The sequence below is a fragment of the Mercurialis annua genome, linkage group LG3 (genome assembly GCF_937616625.2).
Source record: "Mercurialis annua linkage group LG3, ddMerAnnu1.2, whole genome shotgun sequence".
Lineage (NCBI taxonomy): Eukaryota > Viridiplantae > Streptophyta > Magnoliopsida > Malpighiales > Euphorbiaceae > Mercurialis > Mercurialis annua.
Window position 1 is genome coordinate 71,506,429 of NC_065572.1, and position 12,422 is coordinate 71,518,850.

General features: G+C 35.7%; 2 protein-coding genes across 5 annotated transcripts; one reads left to right on the forward strand and one right to left on the reverse strand.

Moving 5' to 3' along the window:
• Positions 1-1,978: 1,978 nt before the first annotated feature.
• Positions 1,979-2,823, reverse strand: LOC126672955 (uncharacterized). Its single transcript, XM_050366900.1, has 2 exons — positions 2,626-2,823; positions 1,979-2,410 (listed from the first exon to the last, which is right to left on the reverse strand). Exons 1-2 carry the CDS (start codon positions 2,821-2,823, stop codon positions 1,979-1,981), a joined length of 630 nt encoding a protein of 209 aa, XP_050222857.1.
• Positions 2,824-4,121: 1,298 nt separating this feature from the next.
• On the forward strand, positions 4,122-9,594 carry LOC126671174 (splicing factor-like protein 1). 4 transcript variants are annotated; one of them, XM_050364900.1, is made up of 2 exons: positions 4,122-6,631; positions 7,674-9,594. In XM_050364900.1, the coding sequence occupies exon 1, from the start codon at positions 4,246-4,248 to the stop codon at positions 6,595-6,597; it is 2,352 nt and encodes a 783-aa protein (XP_050220857.1). In that variant the 5' UTR covers positions 4,122-4,245; the 3' UTR covers positions 6,598-6,631; positions 7,674-9,594. The 4 variants fall into 4 exon arrangements, with proteins under 4 accessions (XP_050220857.1, XP_050220856.1, XP_050220858.1 ...); XM_050364899.1 differs by having other exon boundaries at positions 4,122-6,623; positions 7,567-9,594; XM_050364901.1 differs by having other exon boundaries at positions 4,122-6,623.
• Positions 9,595-12,422: the final 2,828 nt, after the last annotated feature.

The following is a 12,422-nucleotide window of genomic DNA, read 5'->3' on the forward strand; positions in this document are numbered from 1 at the left end:
CTTTTGTCCTTAATACTTTTCAATTATACATCATTTATTTTTCATCACCATTATGCCCCTAACTACCCACTAACACACTAACCTGTCTATTCTTGTAGCTTATTATTCTCCACGTCACTATTTCTTCCCCACTCACACACGTTTCTTCAAGCTTTCCCCATTTTTGAATTTCTTAAAGCTTAATAACTACCATTAATCGTCTTTATATATCTGATTCTTTTCTTCATTTTACTTTTTAGTCTTCATTCGAGTCGTTCTTCTCCATTAATGGTCCAAACTCGAGCTTCAGACGCTGCTGCAAGACGAAAACCTCCTAAAATGAGGAAGAAGACGGTTCCTACCCATGTCACTGTAAAAACAGGTTTACCTAGATCTGAAACGAAAGAAAATGCGTCATCTAAAACGAGAGCAGTGGTGGAACATCTAGGAAAAGGAAGGCAGCTGAACTAAGCCATGATTCGAAGAGGAAAAAACGAGATTCGGTTGAAAAACCACAGCAAAATTCAAAGGTTTAGTGACATTACCATTATTTGTTTTATTTTTGATTGTTTTGACTCTATTTTGATAATTTTGTCTGAGTTCTGTCATTTTATTACTTAATTAGGGTTTACTTTTTTTGATTTTTATTAGAGAAACATACCTATAGTAATTTTAAATGTTTCATGTTCATTTTTATGTTGTCTGTTTGCAATGACATTTGAACATTTAATCTGTTTTTTAGGGTTTATAAAACTTATATTTGCATTGTTATTTGGTAATGAAATTAACCTCTGTTTTATAGCTATCATATAAATTCTCATATGATTTTGCTTTTCTTATGTTGATTTGTGGTTGACTCTGTTTTACAGATTTCATAAAATTTTCATGTTATTTGGTTTATGTTATGTTGATTTGTAGTTGATTTATTGTTCTTTTTGTATTCTGAATAAATTGTTTCTGTTTTTTGATTTGATTCTTTTGTATGAGTTGCACAAAGACATCAATATTACTACTGGTCCGTATAAGGGAAAAAAAGATCTGATCCATTTGAAGTTAAATTTGTTGAAAATCCGCCTACTCAATTTGATAAGTAAGTCTTTTCTTTTTATCACTTTGTTTTTTTTCATATATTTTATATTGAGTCAACTGTAAATAAACTGCATGTCAACTACATGTTAACCTGATATTTTATTATGTGTTTTGATCATTTTTATCTACTTGTGTTTTTGTTTTAGTGACTGTGGAATCCATATGGTTTTGCTGCTGAATTTTTCATTGATGGAAAAGAAATGGGATCTGATTTTGTTGCTAAAGAACATCGTGCTCGCTATGCTTCCTCCTTGTATGCGTATGGTAATTGGAAGGAACATTCTAACATGGTTAGTGAAGATGAATGTCCAGTCAAGTACAAGAGGCACATTAAACAATAATTTCTTTTATGTATTAGACTTTTATTATTGTGATTTTTTATTTTAGAAAAGTACTTTGGATATTAATACTGTTTTATTGTGTTTTATAGTTCATTTTTTTATGAATGTTTGTAAGAATGTTTTTTATACTTTATTAATTGTTTTTTTTTCATTTATATGTCTTCATATGTGAAAACTATTTATTTTGATTTGTTTACAGATTTTCAAATCAACTATATGTCAACAGCAAGTCAACTGTGACTAAAATAAAAAACTAATGAAGGATCATTTTGTTTTATATTTTTATATTTTTATACACAATTGAATCATAATATTAATATTCTGTATGTAATGTTTGTAAACTAAAAAAAATTAAAATTTGTGTATGTAAACCCGAATTTAACATTAAAGAAATTTCAAATACTAACATAAGCAATTTTTTTATAAATTTTCTTTTCATGTTTCTTTGTACATTTTTCATGTACTATAAAAAATTAAAAAAAATATTTAATGTCTTTATAACCTGTAAAAAAATTGAAATAAAATCCATGTAAACCCAAAGTAAACTGACAATCAACTGATGATAAACTCTAATTTGCCTTTGGCATACTTCTGCATGTCTTCCTATTGTGACCATACAGTTTACATCTGCTGCATTTGTTATGATTTGAAATCTCACTTTTAGATTTATACCTACTCTTCTTAGGCCTTCCAGATTTTGTTCTTCCAATTAGTGTTGCTACAATCATTTCTGCCACTTCTTCTGGTATAGTCCACATTTTTTGATCTTTTATTGGATATACTGTTTCCTCATAAGTCTTCAACAATGTTTCTTTCTTATAATAACTCGAACAAAACTTATAAGGTTCTTGGTTTATTTCCCTTAGTATTGCCATTGCATGAGGGCATGGTATTCCATCCAACTGGAATCTTCTACACGTGCACGTTCTATCTTTGAGGTCGACAATGAAAGTTGTTGTTTGATCAAGCACTGATATTAAGTAATCTGTTGAATTTGAAACCTGCATTTTATAATTGTAATTAACATCAACCAGAAGTCAACCTTAAATAAACTGCACTAAAATTTATCTATCTCACCAAAATAATATTGAAGGAGAACTTACCACTAATCTTAGAGACTGGATGTAGTTAGCATTCAGTATATCTTCTCCTCTTTTTGATAGTGATGTGAATGTTGACCTTGCTAAAATCTATTTGATTAGCTCCATTCTTGTACCAATGACCATAGGTACTCTAGCAATGTTGTTATTGGAAGATCCTTGGCAGCTTGTATTTTTGAATTGAGAGATTCAACAATATTGGTCGTCATGGTTGTGTGCCTGTTATTACCGCAATGAGCTCTTGTCCATTTGCTGTAACCAACATCGTTTAGATAAGGCCTCAATTTCTTATCTATTTTGTCTATCTTCTTCATGAAATAGTCGATATCATTCTTGCAAATTGTATTAAATCAGGTATGTTACCCTTCTGCCTCTCACTTGTTGATCCAATCTCAAATGTTGACTTTGATGCTGATTCTGAATGTGGAATGTCGGCATTCGACAAGGTGAATGTTGAATCTAAAAAACTCACTTCCTTTTGAGATGTTGTCGAAATACACAACGGATACTTCATGCAATCTGATTCATTCTTTTTGAGCTCTAAATAGAATGATAAAGTTGCATTGTCTGTTATTTTTAAAGGTGGATAGTTGCTTCTGACTTGATATTTAATTTCCAGGATAGTTGACATGTTGTTGATTTGGAGTTGCTTGTACAGAATCTCTTGAATGATGTTGTAGTCACATGTTGTCTTGACTACTATTCCAATTGGCTCAAAGTTGATGTATTCCAAATTTTGATTCCATCTTCCATTGTGATGAACAAAAACTAAAATGTTCTCCATAACTATAATAGAAAATCAAAATATTCAAAAAGAAGCAGCTGGAAATTATAAGCAACCTACATATGAACATAATCATAGTAGAATTTATACTAATTAACATATCAAATATATTTATATATATTAAAAAGCAACTAGGTTTTTTTTACAGTTGATACAATTAAAAGTAACAAAAAATCTGCATATTTCAACAATTTCAATCAATGATTCCAGAAATTGACATAAAATTACGTGCTAATGTGTATGATTCCAGAAATTCACAATCAATAATTTCAATCAACAATTTCAATCATCAATTTCAGTCTACAATTTCAATCAATAATTTATGTTTATACATTTATATATGTTAATCTAAACAATTCGCGATTTACAGAAAGAATGCATTCAAGATGAGCATCTGTATGATTTTAATTGTTCAATCTATAAATGGAATTTTTCGATTACCTTTTCTGTTCTTGATGATTTGTTGTTTGATGCTTTTCAGATCGAACTTTAAATCATAAATCGAGTTGATATTGAGCAGGAATCGTTGATTTTGGTTGATCTTTGGAGCTCGGTTTTTTCTCTAATGGCTGTTATCTTGAGCTTGAAGAAGACGTTTGTTGTTATTTTGGAAAGGTACTCTTTCCTCATTCATAATTGATTACATTTAAGGAAGGGTACTACTGTCCTTTTTTAAATGAAAATCTCAGTGTCTTATTATCTGAGGTATTTATGAAAACAATTTTTATTTTGTGAGAGATTTCTGCATTTATTAATTAGCTGATGTATAAATGCAAAAAAGGGGGCCATTTGGGTGATTTGTGATCTCAGCCCGGAAAAGTTTTATTAGAATATCACAAAACTCAGCGAATCCTTCATCATTGAATTGTAGTATAATACTAAAAATTGAAGGCCACACAAGACGCCACAATAAGAATCCTTCAAGACTCTCGAACCCTAGCTCTCACTTGAAATGGATTCTTCCAATCCCCAATTCGAATCTCCTCCTCTTCCTCCACCACAAACCCTCGATTCTCCAGCAGATCAATCTCAAATTCAAAACCCAGATAAAACCCTAACCCAAAATTTCCCCCCTATCACTAACGATAATGGCGCCGAATTTACCCCCAAAATCGTCAAACCCTTACTATCAGAGAACGGACTCACCAACACCAACAGCGGCGACAGAGATTACTCCGGTGGAGAAGAGGAAACCAGTAGCCGGAGACGTCGACGCAGCCGATGGGATCCACCGGCTGGTTCCTCAGCTAATAACAACAATAATAATAGCGAAAATCAGTCCACCGACGCTAGTAATACTGATTCCGGAACCGGCGGCGGTGCTACGCGCAAGAGAAAATCTCGCTGGGCTGATGATGATCCGAAACCAACAATTCAGCTGCCTGAGTTTATGAAAGATTTTACTGGAGGTATTGAATTTGACCCTGAAATACAGGCTTTAAATGCTAGGCTTTTGGAAATTACTAGACTGTTTCAATCGGGTATGCCTTTAGATGATAGACCTGAGGGAGCTAGGTCTCCTTCTCCGGAACCTATCTATGATAATATGGGAATTAGAATCAATACTAGAGAGTTTAGGGCTAGAGAGAGATTGACTAAAGAGAGACAAGATATTCTTACCCAAATGATTAAGAAAAACCCTGCTTTTAAGCCTCCGGCTGATTACCGGCCACCTAAGCTTAATAAGAAGCTCTATATACCAATGAAGGAGTACCCGGGTTACAATTTTATCGGTTTGATTATTGGACCAAGAGGGAATACTCAAAAGAGAATGGAAAAGGAAACGGGAGCTAAAATTGTTATTCGGGGGAAAGGATCAGTGAAAGAAGGCAGATTGCAGCAGAAGAGGGATTTGAAACCTGACCCTTCGGAGAATGAAGATTTGCATGTTTTAGTTGAGGCTGATACAGCGGAAGCATTGGAGGCTGCTGCAGGGATGGTTGAAAAGTTGTTGCAGCCTGTTGATGAAGTTTTGAATGAACATAAGAGGCAACAGCTTAGAGAACTTGCTGCTTTAAATGGAACAATTAGGGATGAGGAGTATTGCAGACTGTGTGGTGAGCAGGGCCATAGGCAGTATGCGTGCCCTTCTCGTTCTACTACATTTAAAAGTGATGTACTTTGTAAGATATGTGGTGATGGTGGTCATCCAACTATTGATTGTCCTGTGAAGGGTACAACAGGGAAAAAAATGGATGATGAGTATCAGAACTTTCTTGCTGAGTTAGGTGGTTCTATGCCAGAATCTTCAACTAAGCTAACTTCTACCTTGGCTTTGGGTCCAGGTAGTTCTGGAAGTAATCCTCCATGGGCTAGTAATAATACTGGGGGTCTTGGTAGTGCAAATCAAGCAGGAAGCTTAGGAGCCAATGGAATTAAACCTATTAAAGATTATGATGATACCAATTTGTATATCGGTTATCTGCCACCTAATCTTGAGGATGATGGTTTGATTGGATTGTTTTCAGCATTTGGTGATATTGTGATGGCTAAGGTTATTAAGGATCGGGTTACTGGAGTTAGCAAAGGTTATGGTTTTGTGAAGTATCGTGATGTTCAAATGGCTAATAATGCTATTGCAAGCATGAATGGTTATCGTATAGATGGTCGAACAATTGCTGTGAGAGTTGCTGGTAAGCCGCCTCAGCCAACTGTTCCTCCAGGCCCTCCTGCATCTAATATGCCCTCATACCCTGTTTCATCTCAGCCAATTGGTGCCTATCAGTCCCAGCAGTTTACGCCTTGTGGTCCTCTTCCAAATGCACCTCCCGGTGGCTATGCAGCCACTCCTCCTGGCTATAATGGCACTCCAGTTCCTTGGGGACCACCAATGCCCCCTCCTTATGCTTCTTATCCCCCTCCTCCCCCTCCTGGATCCATGATGTATCCTCCTCCTGTCCCAGGACAGTCTATGGCTCCCTATGGTGTTCAATACCCTCCACCAGGACACCCTGGTCTCTCAGGTGCACCTACTCAGACAGGGACGTCTGGTGAACTTCAGCAAAGCTACCCACCAGGAGTGCAGTCTGAGAACAGCTCTTCTGCTCCACCACAATCATCAAGTGCCTATGGCTCTATAGCTCAACCTGCATATGCTACAGCTCCATTAGGTTACTCATCTTATTACAATGCAGTTCCTCCTCCCCCTCCTGCATCGGTTTCAACCGTTGACCATTCACAAGGCATCAGCAATGCTCCATGGGCGCAAAATCCTCCTGTGCCTCCCCCAGTTTCATCTGCTTCGGAGAAGACAAAATATGGTGCTGATGCGGAGTACGAGAAGTTCATGGCAGAGATGAAATGATATGACTTTTTTCATTGCAGTTCCAGGTATTAAGGTATAATGTATTTACCTTTTCGTTTTATTTTATTTATTTATTAGGATATATAACTTTGGGGATTAGTCTATTGTCCCGTGAAAGGGCTGGAATAATCAGAGTTTTTGCTATTAACTAGTTGTTTTCCGACCAGTCCAATTCTTAGGATGTTAAACATGCGACATAGCATTAGCATAACCTGTAATGATTCTTTTGAATTCATTAAGACGAAAAAGCTGACATAAATGTTGTGAGTCTAATCTTTTGCTGATCTTTAAGCTTGAATTTTTCATATTCCATAATGGAGGCAAATGAGCTCTTATATAATTTGAATTGTGATGGAGAATCTGTGATTTGGCATTAGTGATGAGCTCCTTTGGTTTTTGAGTTTGGCCTATGAAAGTAGTTGGCTATTTATTCTCCAGAATATATTTGATTTTCTAACACTATTATTATCTGTGCGATTTCTATTTGTTAAACTTAGTCATCACTATTCAGGAGCAAATATAAGCTTTAGTTTTTTAATTCTTGCCATTTTATTTTGACTCTCACTTGGCATGTTGGTGTATATATCTAAAGGGTTTCTAGGAGAAGAAGGTAAAAACTTTGTAAGTATGCAAGGCTACCCTTATAAACATGGTCCAGATGCAAATAAGATGTCTTCGTGATTGTAAACTGTCATTTTATGTTATGATTGACATTTGACATCTTCATGCCACTAACTTTTTCTTCTCCTACTTAGAATACTGCAAATCTTTTTATGCAGCAATGGTGGATGATTTGTAGCATGCATACATTTTTGTCTGCCACTAACAGAACTCTGCATCTAGATACTCTTTCTCATTCTCTTTTCTATTATGTTAACTATATCCATCTTATCACCACATTATCTGTTAGTGTCTCATGTTTGCATTTCTTAATATTTTTCCTTTGCCATTATGGAAAATATTTTACAGGCATGATGTTTCTTGGAGCAGCCTGATTTCTTACACTCTTGCCATGACTTTGTTGGAAGTTTGGGACTCACATCTTTAACATTGCTGTACTGTTATGACATTTGCAGAGATTTGAGCAGAAGTTCAGCAAGTACTGTTGCATTTGGGAGAAGGCGTTGAAAACTTACTGATATTCATGTTTCTTTGTGTTTTGTAGGATTTTTTATCCCGTATGAATCCTTATGGTCATATATAGTATTTGTTTCTGATGGTTCCTTGTTTCTTTAGCCCCTCTGAACTTTCTGGAAGCTGCACGACGCCTTTTATATTCTTTAAAGATGTTTAACCATGTTGTTTGTTATTCTTTTTCCCTCTCTATTGTTTTGCCATAATCATTACTTCATTTATTGTGAGGATATTTGAGTTTGTTCGATTTTCAAGCTTCGCTAATTGCTATGTCCCTGAAGCTCTTGGTTTTTGTCATCTCACTTTTCAAGAAGGTGAGCCTTCTAGAAGTTGAAGGTATTTTGTTTATGTCACAGAAGTTTTTCAGTTTTCTGCTTTGCTTGATTAATAATTTGATGCCCTTCTCCAAGCTCTTATGTGGCAGGTGACAGAATCCAAAATGTATGTTGGGTTTTGGAGTGCTTTTTTCTGTTCTCTACGTGGGTCAACAAAAAATATTATTTGTTCCTCAACTTTTATTACAAATGAACATTATGTTTGCTGACATGCATACATTTGATGTAGTTGATTTAAGATGTTTTGAGGATGGGCTGATATAGGAATTGTGTGATTCAGGTTGATGGCTTTAGGACATTGCTTTTATGTGTCTAACCAAATGGTTCTAAATGTAGTTTTTATGCTTGTCCTTTTGTTTTAGTGAAAACCTTTCTTTCAATTTGAACATCTTTATTGTTTGGTCGAGCTGTGTTAGTTGATTGTGGGTTAGGTCTCAGCATTAAGGAAGTTTGTTTATAGAAATTGCGTCATCATCTGGAAATGATAGTTGAAGTCTAGTTCGTTTTCATTTGATGTTTGTGGGATCTTCTTCAATTTTTATAGGAAGAATAATGATATCATGACATTGCATGTGAAGGCATTACATTTATATAAAGCATCTCAAAGTTGATCTGTCTTGTCCAATGATTAACCATTAACATCATGTTTAGGGGGCAGAAGAACTGATACAAGCAATTACTGCTATAACTAATTTGCTTTACTTTGGCACTGACGAGTTATTGGACTTTAGCTTTATTTGATAATATCTATCTTTATAGTTGATTGTTATTACAGGATAAGGAACAGTATAACGGGTTCTTTCTTGCATTGTTATTTTGTGCTCCTCTTTTCGTATTTTCTTTCCTTCTCTTGGGAAAACAATCTAATTGTATAATCCAATTCTCCAAACAATAACTACAATGTCTTATCCGATTTGATGTTTATCCTTCAATTTGCTATTCCAAATACCTTATGCCTCCCTATTTAAAAACAAAATTACATTGTTCTAGCCAAGTTATTGATATTACCGTATAGGGGTACCTGTGCTGAAAGATCATTGTGTGCATTTTTTAAGTGCATATATCAGTTGCTTGCTTGCTTAATGCGGCTATTTTTTGGACACAGTTTCCAGAGTAATGTATCTCATCATGTTGTTTTACTATTTTATGGCATTTTTGGTCAAATCGCACGTTCTGGGTGTAGCTTAAATGACTAAAGTGGTTGCTTTATCCTTGATTAACTCCTTTTTAATGTTTTTGTGATTTATACTCACCTATATGCTAACCTCATTATGTGCAAGTTGATCAGGATTTAGATGTTTGAGATGAAAGAAGTTTTCTGCCAGGTATTTGTTCCTGTCACAAGCTTTCTGGGACCTTGGCAAAGAAGATAATTGGTGATCAACCATTAGTAGTGCCTCTATTATGCTAGGGGCATTTTATGAATTCTATATACTAGAGAACTCTTATCAAGGTGGTCTTAGCTGGTCAATGTTTGACTGTAAACAGTTGCTTTTGTAATTAAATTAATTTACCGCTTTTCAGCTCCCATTCCATCATCAACACCTAACGTCGTCTATTAATTGCACTAAGTTGGTGAACCTCTCTGGTGGTGTGGCTTTGACGTGTATACCTGCGTATTACATGTTATGCGTTATCCTGCATTCTTTGTGCATTGGCTTAGCCGTATTCTGTGTTTCTGTTGGTTTGATTTCTGTTTACTGTCTTACGACTTTTAAAGCTACTTATTAGCTAAGAATGTTGATGGTGCATGTAGTCCAAGTCTGTTTTCAATCAGTGAAAAAAATAACGGGGGTAGAATGACCTAGAATCTGGAGAAAGGTAGTGTATTGTTTTGGAGCCAACCATTTATCAACTGGCTCCGATCTATTTTAGATTTTGGGGCTTGTTACTGCTGAGTGCCGAGCAACTCAAATATAGGGCTGTTGTAAAAAGTAGCGTTTCATCTTGGAAGAGAACAGGCGCGCACTCTTCAGATTCCAACGTGAAGAACCAGAAAAATGGCGGTTGCAGTTTAAAAATAATTTCATTTAGAAAATAATGATTTAAAATAGTAAATTCCTGATTGATCGAATTCAAGTCACTCGTGGTTCTTTGGCATATATCATCCTCATCTGTTTCATATACACGATTTTTAAAGCCACTGTTCACGTCGAGTCTCATACAAGAATTTTACTGGTACTGGTCATGTTGAGTCTTAGATCAGTCGCATTAAAAAAATAGGAGCCACTGTAAATGGTAGTTTTGACGCTTGCAATTTGGCTAACTTACATAAATTTAGGTAGACTATCACGTTATTCATAAATTGACCAATTGCTTTAGAACGTATCATAAAATGTATTAAACTTCTAACAAATCACATTTTATTAGTGGCTTAATTACTTAAAAACCACCCATCTTGAACTTTTTTTTCGTTTATACCATGACCTAGGAAAAAATTCATTTATACCCTGACGTATGTGTTTATGTTTCACCTCTACGCCGAGACACTAAATTAACCTCTTTTCATTTAAAAAAAAAGTTTAAAATAGTCCTTAATTTAGAGAAAAAATCATTTCTAATTAAACTCTAATTAGCTTAGGTTAAAATGAAGAACTATTCTAAACTTTTTTCTTAATGAAAAGAGGTTAATTTAGTGCCCCGGGGTAGAGGTGAAACATAAATACATACGTTAGGGTATAAATGAATTTTTTCCTAGGTCGGGGTATAAACGAAAAAAAAGTTTAAGGTGAGTGGTTTTTAAATAATTAAGTCTATTAATTTCATTGGTTCAGTCTATAAATGGCGTGAACTCAATTTATTTGCGAGTGAAGGTTCAAAAACCCCCCTGTACTTGGCACGAAGGATCAAATAAGCCCAACCTCGTGAAACTGGATCAAACCACCCCAGAAGTATGCCAAACCGGATCAATTCGCACCCTCCTCCTCTGTTTGTGTAACACGCGGTGGTTTTCTATTGTTGTAACAGGTTTTTGTCATAAAATTTACATAAAATAGAAGATCAAATCCCTCCCTAATTTTCTATGACCTGTATCTTCTCTTCCCAATTTTGTACGAACCCTAATTTTTTCTTTCTCTAATCCCTAATATTGAAAATCCCTAATTCTTGCAATGTCAACTGCTTCCAGCTCGCACGGATCAACAGGTCGATCTTCAAGATACCGTCGCAACAAACGTGGGCGTTTCAACAAACCCATCTTTAATTATCATGGAAGGGCTTATTACTGTCACTGTGCTGGGTATGTCAAAGCTCCGATTTGGGTATCATGGACAGAAGAAAACCCAGGTAGGAGGTTTTATGGGTGCAAGAAGGCTGAGTTTGGTTGTGGATTTTTTGACTGGGTTGATGATCCTTTCACCCATCGTTCGAAGCAAATAATCAATGAACTGTTAGATGAAATTGAAGAAATGGGTAGACATAACGTGAATTTTGGTATGCACGATGAAGAAGACAAGAGAAGTGTAGCTGATGTTGAGAAAATGTACAAGGCAAGGCTGAAGTTAGTTAGAAAAGAGGGAAAAATGTACAAGAGCAGATTCTTATTTGTATGTTGTGCTTTTTGTGTAGTGTTGATTCTAATAGTCGTATTTACTGCAGTCATAAGCATTGCTTAATGACATGCATTGTTGTTGTAATGGAATGTAATGGAAGTTTATCTAATTAATGGAAGTTTGTTTTATTTATAACATTTTTCATTATCATTTGTATTGTTGTTTTGTGTGATTGCAAGAAGTAGTGTAATCAAAAGTGGACTCTATTTGCATAAGACATAATAACATAACAAGGGTACAAAACAAAGGTACACAACAGAAGAAGTTGGAAAAAAACCATAAATATGGAGCTCATAATCAAACTGTTTGTACATACCAAGCCACATAAGGGCTTACAAAACCTAAAAAGTTAGTGCACATGCACATTGTTTTCACAAAAAGCAAACCAAAATGACACTATAATTACAGTAGGATTCCAAAAACAAAAAGCTTTCCTAGTTTCTTCATGGCTTCCAGTCTGGTCTTGCACCTGGGGGCTTGAAAGGGATATTGACCCTCTTCCTTGGCTTTTCTTTTTCTCTTCCAGCAGGGCCTCTTGCACTAGGACCACCTCTGCCACTAGGTCCCCCTCTGCCACTAGGTCCCCCTCTGCCACTAGGTCTACCTCCCCCAGGCATCTCTTGCAGTCCACTGAGTTGTGATCCAGATTGGGAGACTTGTGATCCCATTGCTGTAGATTGCTGCATGTTACCCAATGGTGTGGTAACTGAATTGGAATCAGTTTGGGAAAGGGATTGGCCAGAAACAGCCCCAGTGAATGGTGGTGGACCCACACTGTAAAAGGTGGGTGGTGTTGGGATTCCAA

Excerpts from the sequence above, each read along its gene's own strand:
- LOC126672955 (XM_050366900.1), bottom strand. The coding sequence starts at position 2,823 with ATGAAGAAGATAGACAAAATAGATAAGAAATTGAGGCCTTATCTAAAC. Across the intron at positions 2,411-2,625 it reads TAGAGTACCTATGGTCATTG|GTTTCAAATTCAACAGATTA; the intron begins GTACAAGAATGG and ends TATAAAATGCAG.
- LOC126671174 (XM_050364900.1), top strand. The coding sequence starts at position 4,246 with ATGGATTCTTCCAATCCCCAATTCGAATCTCCTCCTCTTCCTCCACCA.